We start from the raw sequence: 19,402 nt of genomic DNA, 5'->3' as shown, positions 1-19,402 counted from the left end.
GATGAAAAACGAGAACTATATTTTCAGTATGCTGTGCTCTCTCTCTTGGAATTTAAATTTCTAAAAATTATAATTTGGAAGGCTTTTTTGTTTGTCAGTTTGTAGCAGTGACATGCTGTGCACACATATTTGTAAAAGAACAGAAAGGAATGTAGATATGCATTTGAATAAGGACAGGCAAAAATTAAGTTCTGTTACTTAGGCAGTAATGAATTTGGTCTGGTGTTTCTACACCCTTTTGGAGCTGATTGTGGTAAGGTTTTTCTTCACCCACAACAGTATCAGGAACTGAGAAAAACATTGACTTTGCATAGTTGTCATTTGTAAGAAGACCAGCAAAATATGGTGTTAACTGTGGCAAGACAGCTAAATAAGATTCACTACTTTTTATTCAAATGCTTGTGTGTGTATGTGTAGCAGCAGTTTATCACTTCTGTTAAAAGCAATTTCTTGAACTTGTGCTGCATTACTCCCAAAACGATATACCTATAATAGTCTTTTCAAATTAGGCTAGGTTTAATTGTTACTTAGATTTAGGGTGTATAACACCACATTTCATGTATATGCTAAAATGTGCTTATAAATCGAGGTGCCACTGTTTATGCATCCTGCTATATGACCTTCCTGCCTTCATACTGTAGTTCCGTGAATATGAGTCTGAGAACTGTGGCTCTGTGTTTGTTTCATACTCATCAGTTTGTTCTTTTACTGAAGTGTGCAGAAATTTAAGGCTAGTCAGGGCTTAGTGCAGAAGTTGAGTACACGATCTTCCTGTTCTGAAGTATGTGTGACAAGCCAAATTGATTTTTGGGATCAGATGATCTTCAATGAAGCTGTTGTTTGTGATAAAATGGAAGGTGTAAGACAGAAATTAAGTGACACAGCATATACATTTACACATGTGTTCTATTGGAGGGGGTGTGATGTCTGGATCAAGTTCCATGCTATACTCCATTCTTTTTTTAAATTGTCCAGTGCAAACTAAATGGTTGTACTCTTGTTAATGCCCTTTCCAGCATCGGAAAACCTGTATGGTGCATCTAACAAAAACTGAGCAGAGAGCAACATCACTACCAGGTCACTGCAATGAAAAAGCATTGCAATTTTTTATTCTTTTACATACGTCAACTTGTGTTTGTGGGCTGACAGCATGCTGTGTAGCTTATCTTTCATTTCTGTAACTATTTCAGAGACTGTTGTAAATTTATTTTAGTAATTGATCACCATTTAGAGAATGCATTTCATCATTGTGTCATGTTTTCTTGACACACTATCGTTTCTTCGCTAATATAGTCAGTTTGTAACAGACAATATACTCAAGTAATTAATTTTCAGTTAGACGAGCGGGGGAAACACAAGAGGACTTGGAGGTGGTGATCTTGGAGATGACAACATTGTTGGATCCACTGGCAGGTTTAAAGCCAGTATACAGAGCTCATATCTGATTTCTAATTTGAAACTGTAATTTTTTTGTCAGCCCAGTACCTTGTTAACCTTGTAACTAGCTTTATATTCCCTCCAATAGATACGAATTTTAAAATACATGTGGCAACAATTTTTGTCATCCTAATTGAAAAAAGAAGCTAGCGCAAACAATAAAGGGAGGAATATTTATACTCAGCTTTCTTTTAGTTGATGTTTATGCAAAATTAATATTTGAGGTTCTTTTAGATCAAGATGGCAGTTTTGTGATCTCCTATTTATTCCATTTGCACTTATATTTCAGATAATTGTTCAGCCAAGAAGTTTTTCATATTCTTACACTTTACAAGTTTCACATTACTGCTGCATGTGACTTTCCACTGTGGGCTACTACTTTGACACACACATACCTCAGCAATCTTAAGTCATAATTTTGTTTTATAACAACTAATTTTTTATCAATTTTTGCTTCTTAATCTGTGTTGATCTATTACAGATCCATGTTTTATAAATTTGATTTGATAATCATGGAGATTATTTGCATTACAATAAGTGAACTTCAGCATAAAATTACAAAATTGTGACATTACAAAACAGATTGTAAAATTATCTGCATCCAGTTTATTATGAAAATAACAGTATTTCTATCCAGCATCATGAAATGAAGTGATATTTGGTCACATAACAACCATTCATGTGCCCTGTACTTTGAATGGATTAGTTATGGTTTAACAAAGCAAACTCATGATACAGGTATCAAATTTTGAAACTTCATAAACTTTTTAGACATAAGAATAACCAACAAAAACAACTATTACCAATTTGAAATACATAGAAAAGTTATGACTGGCATTACAATAAATAAAAAATATGCATATTTCAAATCGTGATTATAGAATGTTAAATTTACATTTTGATAGTACTGCAATACAAAATGAAGTAAAGATGCTACAATACATATGACAATAAAATAACTTCAGCCCCAAAATAGTGCTAAAATTGTATGAATGACATATAAAACCAAGAACAGGTGGCATACATAAAGAAATAACATTAAAAAGAGAACAAAAAATCAGAAATAAACCTATCTATGTTACAATACCATACATAGGGAAAATATCAGAAAAGATGAACGTAACATGTAAGAAAACAAAATTAAAATTATTATTTTGTACAAATAACAATTTGAAAGCCAAATTACAATCAGAAAAAAGAAGAAATAGAAAAATGCAGGCATCTACAAACTTTCTTGTGAAGATTGCAATAAATTTTATATCAGACAGGCAGGCAGGCAGGCAGGAATTTCATAATTAGATTTAAACAACATACACGAAGCTGCAAAAGCAACCAATACACATTTTACTCACATTTAAAAAGTCAAGAACATAAACCAGAAAATGTTGAAAGTGCCCTAGAAAGTACTTAATGGACATACAACCAACGTTTTGGAGGAAATGAAAATTTACACACATACAGAAAATCCTCAGATGACATCCTCAATGAAAAACAGACTTTTAAACATAAAAAATAACTTGAAAATTTTATTGATATTACAAAAGAAAAAGGGTTAATCATGATGATAAATAGTAGAACATTTATGCAAAACCACAAAAATACTAAACATTCAGATAACTGGAACTGAAGCTGTCAAAAATTATTTTACAAGATCACAAATAAATATTGTGATCATATCATAACAGAAAGAGAACCGACATGTACACTCCAAGATGCCATATGGGCCACATCATACAGGGTAAGACAAAACACTATGAACAGTTCCCACCACGACATTGGATGCCACCTGGTGGTGTTGCGGGTAGGTGACCTGGTAACAAAAGTAAGAAAGCAGAATAGACATGGATGGGGGATCCCCCTAGCAAAGATACAGGTTGCAAATGTGGAAATCCATTGAGATAAGCAACTTTGACAAAGGGCAGATTGTAATTACACAGAGCCTGTGAACGAGAATCTTGGAAATGGGGAAGCTGGAGAAATGCTCACATGCTACTGTTGTGAGCATCTACGGAAAGCGGTAGGTGGACAGTGAAATTACACTAGGCACTAAATGGTTGAATGTCCACGACTCTTCACAGCGTGTGGGTTTCACAGGCTTGTCTGCACTGTAAAGTAGGATAGATAGTGATCTGTGGCATCTCTGACAAAAGGACACAAATGTGGTGCATGCATAAGTGTTTCAGAGCACACTGTTCATTGTATATTGTTGAACACAGAGCTCTGTAGCAGATGTTCTCACATGTTTATCCAGCTACATTGTCAATTACAATTGCATTGGGCACGGGACCACCTGGATTTGACTGTCGGATCAGTGGAAATGTATCGGTTCTTCAGGTAAATCACATTTTTGCTACACTAGGTCGACGGTCGTCTCCATAAATGCCACCAGTGAGCTGAACGTTGGCTCGAAATATGTAGCAGACCCTGGACGAAGGCTGGTGGGAGCAGTACTACGTTGTGGAAGACATTCTCCCATGCTTGCACGTGACCTATAGTAGTAATCAAAGGACACACTGACAGCTGCGAACCACCTGAATCCGTTCACACCTGATGTCATCCCTGTCGGAGATGTCATCTTTCAGTAGTATAATTGTGCTTGTCTTGGAGCCAGAAATGTGCTACAGTGGTTTGAGGAGCATTATAGTGAACTCAGGTTGATGTCTCGGCAACCAGTATGCAAATCCTATGGAATACATCTGGGCTGCTATCAGGCACCAACACCCTGTACGCTAATCAGTGGCCTGTTATTTACACAAATTACATGACCTTTATGTAGACATCTAATGCCACATACCTCCACAAACCTGATACGCAGAACTGTTGATGTATTTTGTTCCAGAGACGGAAATAAGCTATTAAGCAGGTGATCAGTGTATACTAACATAGCTGTAAGCAACAATATTATACCTATTATACCATATTCACAGGTACTCTTGATATTGGGAAAAAGCCTAAACGAGCTTGACGTATAACTTGTTTCAGTGTAAGCAAATAAATAAATAGTGAAGAAAAAAACTTGTACTTAAAATCTGTACATCATTTACATAAGTTGTCATAACAACAACATCCTATAAACTACCTAATCCATTATCTCATTTCATAATCCACTGGAAAATATTTTTCTCAGTCTTTTCTTGCCTGTAAATATTGATATCTGGATTGATATTTTAAAAAATCATTTTCCATTTTGTGTGGTATTTCCATACTCACTGGCCATTTATCTTCATTGAGAGCAGAACAAATATGGAGCAATATGAGCATATTATCAGAAACACACTCTTTACTATTTTATCCATTACTAGTTTTTGGCCTGAGCCCATCGTCAGATGGGAGCATTTACTTCCTTGCAAGTTTTAGATATGCATCCAAAAAACATTGTTTTTGTGATTACACTTACCTACACAAAGAAATCAGCACTATCATGTAATGATAGGCTCAGGCTCAAAGCTAGTAATGGTGCAGTAAAATCATTTAAAAGAGCTTGTGGCTGGTTGCAGTATTTCTTACAATGTAACACTCATATTAGTTGTTTCCTTGCCTTCAAAGTAGGCCTATGAACAAATACTTGCAAATAGTAGTTTTCTTGCAATATGATATTGCTTCACGAGTGAGTAAAGTTCTGTGATAAAATGTATGACGGAAACAGATTTTCTATGTAAATAGCTAGACACATACTGTTTACATATTACTTTTTAAATATGTCATAGTTTGGAGGACAATATTAATTTCTTACAGTACAGTTCTTATTTACACACAGTCATTAATGAATGTTAAATATACCAACAATTCAGCAATAAATAACAGTATTGTGTATGGGATATATGACACACTATACCACAGCTGTATTGTTCTGCAGTGCGATCAAGCTCATTGCTTGCATTATTTCTAGAAATACTCTGTAGATGTACATCTGTTATTAATGTTGATGATGTTTTATCTACAGATGTTATTAGATTGCTTTAAATACGATGTTGCTGCCATATACGGTCCTGAATTCCATTATTTCATGTATGAACTTCTGCTGTTGTGTGTAGCTTAGTTTGAAGTCTGTGACATTGAGCTCTTATTAAATACTACTTTGCAGAAAGCAGGCGCATTACGCACTCAGTGTGACACGAAAAATACTTAACTTCTATGCGGACTACTTTGGAATAGCTTATCCTCTGCCAAAAATGGACTTTGCTGCTATTCCTGACTTCCAGTACGGTGGCATGGAAAACTGGGGCCTCGTTACATACTGGTGAGATTTTTTAAATTTTCATTTTCTTTATTTATCAGTGATATACATCTGTAATGGTACTATTGGTCCTGACTTTATAAACTAACATTTGCCAATCTTAACCTTTGAAAATAACATGTGTTATAAATAAATAGTCTCTACAAATTCTTTTATTCTATCTGGAAAGTAGTTTTATTTGCATGAGTATTTTTATTTGCACGTAATGTTGCATGATGATGGGAAAATAGGTGGAAGAAAAAGAAACAAGAGAGACCATTGTGCACCAATTAAATGCTTGGAATGACTTCATCGACCGGTCCTCACAAATTTAAAAATTAAATAATTTTCCTAAATGAGACAGTAGTCATTATGGATTCTTGTAAAGAAAGCCACCTGGATTAGTTAATGTATTTCTTTATTTACAATAGTGGTTTGGTTACTGGTACTGCTGTCATAAGATACGTGATTAAGCTTAAAAGAAAATTCAGGATGGAATGTAGCAGTATTATCAAAAGGATAGTTGCTACTTACCACGTAGCGGAGATGAGGAGTCACAGAGAACTACAACACTTAGAATTGTTCTTACATATGAGAGACTGTGGTCAAGAGTGCGTGTGCCCTTGTCTTTTTGTTGAGGCTATCTGCAACTCAGCATCTCTGCTATATGGTGAGTAGCAGCTATCCTTTTCATAATATTGTTGTAAGATTAAAAGAACAAACGAATGAAAGGTGGTAATTAATTATACATTACAACATGACAAAAGAAGTTGAAAATTCACTCACCAATGCAAGTTCTGAGTTTATGCATCATTCTTATTTTTGTCATGTGGTAATGTATAACTAATACCTCTCACTCTTACGTTGCTTTAATCTGAATTACAGATTTGATAATAGCAGTTACCAAAACATCATTGAAATTAAAGAAGTTTGTTAAACTATTTAGAAGGTTTAATTTATATATATATATATATATATATATATATATATATATATATATATATATATATATATATATATATATATATATATATATTAAAAAAAAAAAAGAATAATGATGAGCTTTCACTGTTAGTTAAATATCTAAACAAGTAAGATTTTTTACTGAGTGCTGAAAATGATAGTCGTAGCTAGTTTGTGAATTGTGATGTTAAGGAACTAGCTGGCAGTGTATTTGACTGATGAAGGAATAAGTGTGGCAGTATTAGTACTGAACAATGTCAAATGGTGAAGCTGCCGCAATGAGAGTCAACTAGTGGTAATTAATTATTCTAGTCTGCACAGTTAATTTCAGAACCATGGTCATGTGCAGTTGCAGAACCAAGAAAATGCCATACACTGAACAGGTTTATCAATAAGAATGTAAATAAAACATCTCCTACTTTAAATTTTGTGTATTGAGATGTTTGTTGTGTACATAAATACTATACATATTTTGCAGCTGAATCTTGACAAGCTGAGCAGGAGTAAGGGCACTGCAGGTGTGGCCAAAACATCAGTTTCATTCAGCAATGGTTCTTTTACAATTTGAAGTGGTACCTCATCCGAAATAATTTAAGGTTGAATGACTTTGACTTCAGAAGCCTGAAAAATAAAAAAAATAAAAAACCATTGCAAAAGATTGGAAATACTTATTCTTATCTGCATGATATATGTCATTGAAATACCAACTGAGGAAGACTGGCTGCAAATTAAGTTTATGGAAATATTAATAGAGTACTAATAATAACAAAGTTTAAATGTTAACTTTACAGTTAAGTGTAGGCGAGCATTATTTCATTGTCATGTGATTTTCATTTATTCTGAGAATATGGTGTAATGTTTCCCAGTGTAAACATCTGAAGACAAACAATAGTTTATCATTTGTAAATCATAATAAGACCCAGTGATGATTCACATTTCAGCACCTCAGCTGTCTTGTTATTTACAACCATAATTGTTTTTGCATTGTAGTTGAATTGAAAATGCATTTTAATCATTTCCCCTGTGTATGAACTAATACTTTTGTGACTTCTTTCTCAGGGAGACACAAGTACTCATTGGCCCAGAAACAACTACAGACAGCCTGGAGAAGGCAGCCACTACCGTGGTTCATGAACTTGGACATCAGTGGTTCGGTAACCTCGTCACACCGACATGGTGGACTGACATATGGCTAAATGAGGGCTTTGCCACATACCTTGAATACCTGGGGACTGATTTCGTGAGTACATTACTTTTTATGATGATTGTTGTAACTGCCTTGGTTCTGGGAACATACAACTTCAAGTGAAGTCTGTCACTGTGGCTATGTATGAATGTAGCTTTCTCATTATTCAGCAAATGCACCTTGAACCCACACTAATTCAGATTGAAATTTGTCAGTAATATTAAAGTGCCAAACACAAGATAAACATCAGACTATAAAAACGTGTGGGAAAAAGTTCAAGATTCCATCAACAGTGAAGTCATGGATCACAGTGTCTTCATTATTCCTTTTGATATTCAATGATGGCCATCATCTCATCTTTAAAGGAAAAGGAGACTTACAAGTAGCAATCCCTACTGATCTAATGGACAGACTAATCTAATACACAGAACGTTGTAACACTATCTTCTATACGTATACAGGGTGGCCCATGTGAAGCAGAACATTTTCTATTGCCCACCCTGCTAAGATGTAAATGTGCTCACTCTGCTTACCACATATTGTCGGACCCACATAGTTTACCATTCAGTTGAATGTTTAACGTTGGCCAGTGCACATGTGGATTGAGCAGTGGAATAGTTCTTTCATGCGCAGAGCATTGCTGCTGCCCAGCACCCAATGTGCAATGGAAGAAACAGCTGTTTCCGTGCTACAGACAGAAGGACAATATCCAGCCAGATAAAACAGTTGTTTGAGGTGGGTTCTTTAACTAGTGTGAAGCATTAGGGTTCTCAAAAAATGACAGTTCAATTGCCAGGAAATATCTAATGAACTCATGCCGTTTCGTGATGAAACACCTAGCGATCTGTGTGTCGCCAATCCAGAACGTTAAATATCCCTGACATGTCTATGCAGAGGATTGTGAAGCAGTACTTTAAATAATGAAAAATCCAGAATGGAATGTAACAATATTATGAAAAGGGTAGTTGCTACTCAACGTACAGTGGAGATGCTGAGTCGCATATAGGCCCAACAAAAAGACTGTCACTGTGTGGCTTCAGCTGCCAGAAGCTGTGGTCATTTATGTGCGAGTTGTATTTGCACGTGTGTGTGTGTGTGTGTGTGTGTGTGTGTGTGTGTGTGTGTGTGTGTGAGAGAGAGAGAGAGAGAGAGAGAGAGAGAGAGAGAGAGAGAGAGAGAGAGAGAGGGAGAGAGAGAGAGGGGGGGAGAGAGAGGGAGAGGGAGAGGGGGAGAGAGGGAGAGAGAGGGAGGGGGGGAGAGGTCTATTTTTGACAAAGGCCTTGTTGGCCAAAAGCTTATTATTTTATGGTCTTTTTGTTGTGCCTATCTGCGACTCCAGCATCTCCACTATGTGGTGAGTATTTAGAGTTTCATCCTGATAAGCTTCAATACCCTCAGACTTAAAAAAAAATATAATAATTCCAATCCCAAAGAAAGCAGATGTTGACAGATGTGAAAATTACCGAACTATCAGTTTAATAAGTCACAGCTGCAAAATAATAACACGAATTCTTTACAGATGAATGGAAAAACTGATAGGAATCGACCTCGGATAAGATCAGTTTGGATTCTGTAGAAATGTTGGAACACGTGAGGCAATACTGACCCTACAACTTATCTTAGAAGAAAGATTAAGGAAAGGCAAAAGTATGTTTCTAGCATTTGTAGACTTAGAGAAAGCTTTTGACAATGTTGATTGGAATACTCTCTTTCAAATTCTGAAGGTGGCAGGGATAAAATACAGGGAGCAAAAGGCTATTTACAATTTGTACAGAAACCAGATGGCAGTTATAAGAGTTGAGGGACATGAAAGTGAAGCAGTGGTTGGGAAGGGAGTGAGACAGGTTTGTAGCCTCTCCCCAATGTTATTCAAACTGTATATTGAGCAAGCAGTAAAGGAAACAAAAGAAAAATTCGGAGTAGGTATTAAAATCCATGGAGAAGAAATAAAAACTTTGAGGTTTTCTGATGACATTGTAATTCTGTCAGAGACAGCAAAGGACCTGGAAGAGCAGCTGAACAGAATGGACAGTGTCTTGCAAGGACAGTATAAGATGAACATCGACAAAAGCAAAATGAGGATAATGGAATGTAGTTGAATTAAATTGGGTGATGCTGAGGGTATTAGATTAGGAAATGAAACACTTAAAGTAGTAAATGAGTTTTTCTATTTGGGGAGCAAAATAACTGATGATGGTCGAAGTAGAGAGGATGTAAAATGAAGACTGGCAATCGTGAGGAAAGCGTTTCTGAAGAAGAGAAATTTGTTAACATCGAGTATAGATTTAAATATCAGGAAGTCGTTTCTTAAAGTATTTGTATGGAGTGTAGCCATGTATGGAAGTGAAACATGGACGATAAATAGTTTGTACGAGAAGAGAATAGAAGCTTTCAAAATGTGGTGGTACAGAAGAATGCTGAAGATAAGATGGGTAGGTCACATAACTAATGAGGAGGTATTGAATAGAAATGGGAAGAAGAGGAGCTTGTGGCACAACTTTCTAAAAGAAGGGATTGGTTGGTAGGACAAGTTCTGAGGCATCAAGGGGTCACCAATTTAGTATTGGAGGGCAGCGTGGAGGGTAAAAATCGAAGAGGGAGACCAAGAGATGAATACACTAAGCAGATTCAGAAGGATGTAGGCTGCAGTAGGCACTGGGAGATGAAGAAGCTTGCACAGGATAGAGTAGCATGGAGAACTACATCAAACCAATCTCGGGACTGAAGACCACAACAACAACAACAACAACAACAACAAGCTTCAAGCGGCCAAATGATGACAACTGGGAGATAAAGTGCATAGGCGCAATTTCAGCACAACATTACTGTGCAGAATTGAACAGGATTAGACATTATGTGAAAAATCTTGTGATGTCTGATGAGGCAAATTGTCATCTAAATGGGTTTGTCAATAAACTCCCGAACTTACCCAGATACAAATCTGCAGCTCGTTCATGAAAGGATACAGGTTAGCCCAAAGGTTGTTTGGTGTGCTATTGGACACTTCATTGGAATCATTGGGACATATATTTTTTAAGACAGCATCATCTGGTCAATGTGTGTGTTATGAGTGGTATATGGCCATGATTAATAATTTCTTCAGTCCACAGAGGCAGTGACATTGGCTTCTAAATGTGATACGGTTTCAGCAGGATGCCCTTACGCCTCATAATTCAGTGTTTACACTGAGACCCCACTTTCCACATCAATTAATATAATGATTCTGTGATATCTCATGGTTGGTGATATCACTTGATCTTTCAGAACCTGTTTTTTTTTCTGTGGGTTCACCTGAAGAGCAAAGTTTTTTCTTGGTGACTTCACAATACTGCTGAGTTGAAAACTGCAATCTGGGAAGGGACAAGAGGTCATTCCTCAAGAAATTATTGAAAACCATTAATGAGGAGCTTCCATGAATGTTTTTAGCAATTCAGTGCCAATGATAGAAGCCATTTGTGTGGTGTACTTTTTAATAAAGAAACTGTTGGATTAATTTCGTTACCACCTAACACCCTGAATGACAGAATTCTTTAACAAGTGTATGGTTTTTGAAACAATTTTCACTAATAGACAGATTGATTCATGAGCAATGTTTGTGAGCTCAGTAGATAGTGTCAGGCCACCACCCACTGCAGTGGTAGGTTGGTACCTGGAGGTTGGCATGAGCTCGGTGCAAGTTGTTTCAGACATTAAGCTGGTAAGAACACTCTTTTAAAATACAGTTAATGTTTAAGAGGTGTGAAGTAAAACAAGGGAAAAAGTCACAAGGAAAATGTAACTGGCACTGCAGTCAGGGAGCCAGCAAGGGGCTGAAACTTGCATTGAACTGGCATTGCAGTCGCATGGTGCGGTAGCCTGCAGCTTCCGTTGTAGTCGTTAAATGTCACTCCAGATGCCAATTAAATATAGCACAGGTAACGTTCGTGGCCCCCGAGAGCATTCTTGGTGTGCACTTCTTAAATCATTCACGCTATATGAAAGTTACAATATTCAATTGCCTAACTTTATTCCCTGAGTTTTAATAACTCTACGCAACGGTCTGTTAACATAATTACCACTTTCCAGACAAGTTGCTTGCCATAAACACTTACTGCGAAGCTAGAGCAGGTTGCTGGTACGTACTTAAAAAGTGTTTCAACAGCTGAACTGAATATTACGATAACAGCCAGACTGAGCATCATGGTAACCAAATGAGGTACAAATATAGGCAATCAAGTGATTTTGTATATAGACAGTTGAGAGATGTTTCTTGTCTATAGATACATTTTTGTAACAAAATGGTAGAACTTTTCGACTCCTGTTTGAAATGAGGGACATGACACAATTCGTAGACAAAATGGCGTGACATTTAATAGTGTGGACATGTTGTTCTTTTTGCACCGTGGAAAAGCTTTGTCAGTTTTTTAGTACTTGTATTTTTCTTTTTGTTAAATGTCACACAATGACGTGTTCATGGTAAGTTAGTAATTCAAAATATAAACAGTGCAACAAGGTGAAGTTGGTTATTGACGACCTGAACAAAAAAATATTAAGTATCAGTCAGTCATATTGAAAATAACATATTTCTACTATTTTCAAAGTGGAAAGTAAATTACAGCCAAAATGAGACTCCTTGCAGACAATTCACATTTCCGTCAGTGCCTCATCTTTTGTTTTCTTTTACTATCGATTATCATCACTGCACAAATTGTTATCCCAATAAGGTCAGCCATATTTAGCAAATATCGTGGAATAAGTCATTAAAGTGTGTACCAGAGTCAAAGTATCTAGACTTTCAATATACATTTTCTAGTAACGCATCTATAGACAGTCTCTCTACAATGTGTTTAGACACTCACTCAATTCCGCATGCAAATGAGTTGCACGGGATTAGCTGAGCGGTCTAAGGCGCTGCAGTCATGGACTGTGGGGCTGGTCCCGGCGGAGGTTCAAGTCCTCCCTCGGGCATGGGTGTGTGTCTTTGTCCTTAGGATAATTTAGGTTAAGTAGTGTGTAAGCTTAGGGACTGTTGACCTTAGCAGTTAAGTCCCATAAGATTTCACACACGTTTTTTTTGCATGTAAGTGAGTACTTACCTTTAGATTCAAATGTTGACTGGCATTGCAAATGCATACCAAACATGAAAACTGTATTCACATAATAAAATATGAAGATATATTACAGTTAGTCATATGAATTTAACTATCATCTTGAAAAATGAAGTCAGAGTTGTTTCATCTGTTCTCTGATATGTATTTTCAGTCATGAGGTGCTTTGAAATCTGTGCACTATGACTACTAGAGGAGCCAAAATAATGTTTTATTTTGGCTCATACAGCAGTGTGCTGTGACATGCATACTTCATTATGTACCCGGGTGAAGAAATATGCCTGCAACCAAATAGAAAAATTACTTACTTAACTATAAAGTTGATAATTAAAACCCAAGTTGGTAGTTAAAATCTTAGACTACCATTTATAAATACAAAGTGTGAGTACACAGTCAAGTGTTACATAGTTCTCCTATGTGATTTTTAATCTATAAAGCACAAAATTATGAAATTAACACGCATAGTCAAGTGCTAAAAGGGATAAAATACATCTGTTTTGCTACCCTCTCCTCATCCCCTTCCCTGTTTACGGTCATTGGAAAAAATATGAAGTATTTATAAGGTATTTCTGCAAGCCTTTTTTGCAGCTCAGAAGTGATTCATTCTTGCTCTGGCCGCCTGTCTTCTCTCTTCTGTCCAGTCACTGCTCAGCTTTTGCTGATTGCAGAAGCCCATAAAGTTGTCATTCAGTGATCTGTACTATGAGCAGTTCGAGGTGTCTTCCTGAAATAGTCCAGTGTTCATGAGGTCCTGAGGTGCTTTCGTACTTCCTTGGAGATTCTATGCCTATAAAAATCCGCTTTGTTAGTCAGTTTGCATTTATAATGAATATATATCTGTAGATCTTTGATCATTATTTCCTTACTGTCTCCATCAGTTGTTCATTGTTCGTGGATAACTATTCTCTTCTTCACAGTCTGTGGTTCTGTCCGTTATCTTAGGAACAATAATTTTCTTAAGTATCTTGCACTCAAAGTAATCAGCTTCTCCCGGTCCAATCTTTTCTGTCATTCTGAGGCATCCACATGCATTTAAACATTTGGTTTTGGTTTTGTGTTAAAGTGTGCAAGTTTAGCTTTTATTGAGATCATTTGTTCCTCATGTACAAAATGCACCCTATGGAAGGTAGTGACCATCTCGTCCCTCCTACCATCGTTGGTTTCTCTTTCACTAGTTTCTTTCTATACTACTTCACCAAGTTTGTCTGAAACTGTTCACTTTTCTGTTTTACTGTACTGGTTGACAGGTGCTGAGACATTGTTTGGATGTTGATTGTGTACAGTCTGCACAGAATATGGTGGCCGATGAACAGTAATCATTGTCCAAAGTGCTGGGTGAGTTCATTCATTTGTTCAGAAGGGGAGGCTGACAGTGTTTGCCCAATTTCAGCAGTTCGGCGATTACAGAATCGAGACACAACCTGCAGTCTTTCTCAAACAATTTAACAAACTATTCAGTAAAAGAAATACTTTTCTGTATTAATAGCTTTGTATGTCAGCTTCATGTTGATGTGTCCAGTGTTTTATTAATGGCCATAGTTATTGTGATATTTGCATGGAAGGAAGACACTGTGCTAAATTTGAAAAAGTTTGTGATGAAAAACAGGGGTTGCTATGATTTTTTGTTTGGTGCATATTACATAATATGTTGCTGCATATAAAATTTACTGAACACGTTGAATTTTTGTTTAGACTTAGGTCACCAGTCTCAAGAAAATTCATCTGATGTTGCACATACATTTGCAATCGTGCATGCCAGCAGTAAAGCTAGACTGAAATATCCACAACACTTCTCATATTTCATAAACAATTTGAGATAACGAAATGACATTTTGTCAAATGATCGCATACATAGAGGAGAGTATTGTGCTACATGTTTACTATATGAAACTTCATTATCTCCTATGTCAGTGCAAAGCAATTTTTAAGGGTTATTGATACCTGGTGACACAAAAAATGCTGTGGGTTTTGGAACAGCATAAATTAAGACAAGTTTATTCTTGTACCATGGATGTGCTTTTTCATAAGCTACTTACCTTACTTCTCCCCAGTTCCTCATTTAATAAACTTAGTAAAACACTGTCTTAAAATTCTCTCACAATTGTATCAGCACAACATGTTATTGAGGTGGCATTGTGTTTTGGCAAGAGAAGCAAATTTTAACTTGGCAAAACTTACAAATGGTTAACACACCAGGCAAAAATAAATATCTGTCTTTGTTGTGCTTTCAGTGGAATTATTTTTCGATACAGACAAAAGCACAGGTGACACCAGATTTTTTTAAAAAATGGTCATAATTTAAGTGTGGATGTGGAGGTGCTCAATTTAATATTTACGAAAAATATGAGCATAGACTTCAGTTTAGTGTGGCACATTCTCTCCAGCACTCGACATTTCTCCTACAGTGCCTGCCACTAACTCCCAGTACTACTGCTCTCCCCACACGTGCCCTGTTGATTGCACATCTACCAGCCACATTATTCTGCATGGACTGTACTTGGCTTTCTCAAAAGAAATTTGGAGGCTAGATTTTTCTAATATTTCTTCAGTGTGATTATCTGTTCCACAGCTGTTTCTGAGTTTCTCAACAGGATCAAATGTTCATTGCCGAATGTAAAGCACTTGATGCAATTCTTTGAACCTTCAATGTGAACATTGTTCAGTAACCCTGTCCTGGTTAATTGCTCACTATCGATTATCATCACTGCACAAATTATGATCCCAATAAGGTCAGCCATATTTAGCAAATATTGAGGAATAATGCATTAAAGTGTGTACCAGAGTCAAAGTATCTAGACTTTCAATATACATTTTCTAGTTACATATATATAGACAGTCTCTCTACAATGTCTTTAGACACTCACTCATGACCTTTTCTAACACACAGTTAAGAGAACTGGTGCTGTCCATCACAGTCAAACCCTAGTTTTAATTAAAAATGCTTTGGAGAGTTCTCTCATGAATTTAACTATTGAATGTGTCTGCGTTACAGTTTTCTTGATAATTTCTACTGTTTTTGAGTCCACTCCAAATTTTATTAAGATGTCAAACAATACTTTCTGGACACCTGGACCACAGGCCACTACCAAATGCTAAGAGTTGTAGTTTTGCAATATACTATTCAGAGTCCTGATCTGCTCAGTGGAGGACCTCCTACTCCTGAATCAAGTTTACTGTTCACTGTTTCAATGATCTGTTTGCTGTAACAGCCAAGCCTGACATGCTTGGGATAGTACCTTGTAAGTTTCAGCTATTGTTGATAGTAAGCTGTATCTGCCTTCTTCTATAAATGCTGAATCAGTGTTTTTTTTTCCACTGGCCAAGTATTATTCCAGTTTTCTAAATATTTCAATCTGTTGTCTAAGGGCATTAATCATGATTTTTCCCTCCATTTTTTAACATTTCAATTATGATTGTAGGCTCTATCCTCAGCCGTTTTTCGCTAGGTTATTTGCATTTAAGTAAGATACTTCACTAGAATGTTACAGTTTTTATCTTTTTCTTTTTATTGCTCAGTGCCAGTTTCCCTTTGTCCTCCTTGAAGTTCAAACTAGGTGGCTGATAGTCATTAACATGTTGCTTGAAGGGCCTGTAAAACTGCTTGCTGCCGCTCCTTTTCAATTCTGATTCAATGATTTCGATCTCTGTGATTATGCCAAATCATGAAAACAACTTAATGCAGTGTCTGATACTGGATCCACATCTGGGAAGGTGACACACTTTTCAGTTCCATACATGCAATATTCCTGTGTATGACAAATATAGTCATGAATATTTATGTACAAGGGCAATCCCAAAAGTAAGGTATCCTAAAGTACATACCGTATTTACTTGAATCTAAGCCGCACTTGAATCTAAGCCGCACCTGAAAAATGAGACTCGAAATAAAGGGAAAAAAATTTCCCGAATCTAAGCCGCACCTGAAATTTGAGACTCGAAATTCAAGGGGAGAGAAAAGTTTTAGGCCGCACCTCCAAATCGAAACAAAGTTGGTCCATTGTAATACGAGACACAATTTAGGTCGAATGAATGACGATACAGCTAAAGTAGTTTGGTTCGAGTCATAAGCTTAGCAGTTAAGCTTTACCAGGTAGCCATTGCTATGCATCAGGCGCTCCGTCCGTATTTATGGGTACCCTTCCTTTTTCACGTGCTTCGTCTGGTTTGAATCAATTGCTTATTTTGCTTTGATCTGATAAGTGCCGTTTTCTTTGTTATAGGTGTTTACGTCACTTTAAACTGAAAATGCACTGTACTGTGTCATGCATTGTTTGTCGCGGCACGGCATGCTTTTGTGCGCGCTATCACCGCTTACAATTTTTTTAAAAAAAAAAAAAAAAAAAAAAAAAAAAAAAAAAAAAAAAAAAAAAAAAAAAAAAAAAAAAGAGGAATCATCTCATTAGCGAAACAATGCCAAGAGACCGCTATTTGTTGTTATTTATACTGATGCTTTCTTTGATAATGATCAACAAGAACCAAATAATAAACTGCATATGATAGAAGATGTTCTGAACGAATATTTAGCAAAAATTTTTATCCGTTTGAAAATCTTTGCGGCCGCTTCTTTAATACATCAAATTCTGCACAGAAATTAGAGTCATCTTAAATTTAAAAATCTAGTCAGTTGCCGTGCTTCGTTTCTGACTGTATCACTATTAGGCATAAGAATAATACGAATATAAACATGACACGATATTTATATTCTTCCATGTTTGCTGTTGTCTCACTCTAGTTTCGTAGTTTATTAGGCAGACAGGATTTAATTGAGATAGCAGCAAACATGAAACAATACGTTGCAAAATGTTTATATTTGTATTCTTTCTTATGGTGCAGAGAATACTGCATGTGATTCACATTTCCTTAGGTTCCTATTAGCAACCATCTCTTCCCACCGGTAGGACAAAATTCAGAACGTAGAGTTGGCCATATTGACAAACATCTTGCCAGTCGGATTTTCGTAGTACATTGAAATTCTGCTACATTCGAAGATGAACAATATGGAATTTGTATTTACTTCGTTGGATAATGTATGAAAATGCAGTGGTGGAAACTCAGGGTGGAGAATAAAAGCTCGTCTTCCACCTTTTTTTTTTTAATTTACTTACTGACGCAGAGGTTTTGGCGCCAGTATTTATCTTTGTGCCTACAAAGCATGCCTGTGTAGCACTACATATATTCGACGGCAGAAGTTAGTTGTGGCGGCACCTACCAACATTTTTCAGAACTTCCGCTTGCTTTGCACTCGATTCTAAGCTGCAGGCGGTTTTTTGGATTACAAAAACCGGAAAAAAAGTGCAGCTTAGATTCGAGTAAATACGGTAGACCTGTTTATTTCTACAATGGTTTACATCAGTTTACAGCTTGAACATTTAGCTATTTTTCGTCATAATCACCATTTCTGTCGTTGCATTTTTGCATACGCTATGGCAGTTTTTGTATGCCCATGTCATACCAGCGCGCTGCCGTGCTGTTCAGAAAGCTATGAACCTCTTCTTTCACCTCGTCGGTGGAGCTGAGTTGCTTTCTGGCCAAATGTTCCTTTAACTTAGGGAACAGGTGATAGTCACTGGGCGCCAAGTCAGGATTATAGGGTGGGTGGGTGATTATGTTCCACTGAAACTGTTGCAGGAGAACAACGGTTTGCCGAGTGATGTATGGGTGAGCATTTTCATGGAGAATGTCTACGCCCTTGCTCAACATTACTCTTCTCCGGTTCTGAATTGCCCGTTTGAGTTTTTTCAGAGTCTCACAGTACCTGTTAAGCATTAATTGTGGTCCCAGTCGGCATAAAGTCGACCAACAATACCCCTTTCCAATCCCAAAAAACGGTTGTCATGACTTTACCAGCAGACTGTGTTCATTTGAATTTCCGCAGCTTTGGCGAAGAAGGATGCCACCGCTGGTGTGATTGTTGTTTGGTCTCAGGTGTAAAGTGGTGTGCCCAGGTTTCGTCACCCATGACAATTGAGTCCAGAAAGTTGTCCTGTTCGGCTGCAAGGCGGTGAAGAAATGCGTGGGATGCATCAACTCATTGCCGCATGTGGTCCTCAGTCAGCATGCGTGGCATCCATCTTGCGCAAACCTTCCGGTAGTTCAATGTTTCTGTTAAAATTCTGTGAGCGGTGCTTTGGGAAACCTCAGGAACCAACGTGCAGAGATCATCCAGGGTGATCCGTCGATCTTCATGCATGTTTTGCTCAACCTTCAACACTGTCTCCTCAGAAATTGATGGTCTCCCGCTCCTTTGTTGTGAATTTCAGTCTGACCAGCTGAAAACTCTCTACATCACTTACTAACAGTTTTGACATCCATGCACGACTCACCATACACTTCCGTCAATTGGTGATGGATTTCAATCGACACAGTGCCCTTTGCGTTCAAAAACCGAATACCTGTGCGCAGTTCGCACTTGGCGGTAACATCCAATGGGAGCTCTATTCTCTACGGCTGCCAAGCCAAGACTGAGCGCTCCAGCATGGCTGTGCACATGTTTACACACAGTGCATGAAGCAC

The 19,402-nt window shown here is 37.1% G+C and overlaps 1 protein-coding gene across 3 annotated transcripts in view; it reads left to right on the top strand.

Annotated features, from left to right (window-relative positions):
• LOC126428092 (aminopeptidase N-like) overlaps positions 1-19,402 on the top strand; it is a 332,543-nt gene that overhangs the window by 237,572 nt on the left and 75,569 nt on the right. For all 3 annotated transcript variants that reach the window (XM_050089984.1, XM_050089983.1, XM_050089982.1), the window contains exons 9-10: positions 5,522-5,677; positions 7,676-7,856. In XM_050089984.1, the coding sequence (XP_049945941.1) occupies positions 5,522-5,677; positions 7,676-7,856 (337 nt within the window). The remainder of the gene's footprint in view (positions 1-5,521; positions 5,678-7,675; positions 7,857-19,402) is intronic.

This window comes from Schistocerca serialis, chromosome 12, assembly GCF_023864345.2.
Source record: "Schistocerca serialis cubense isolate TAMUIC-IGC-003099 chromosome 12, iqSchSeri2.2, whole genome shotgun sequence".
NCBI classification, from domain to species: domain Eukaryota; kingdom Metazoa; phylum Arthropoda; class Insecta; order Orthoptera; family Acrididae; genus Schistocerca; species Schistocerca serialis.
The sequence above is the reverse complement of the archived record's forward strand: the minus strand, read 5'-3'. Positions and strand labels throughout refer to the sequence as shown.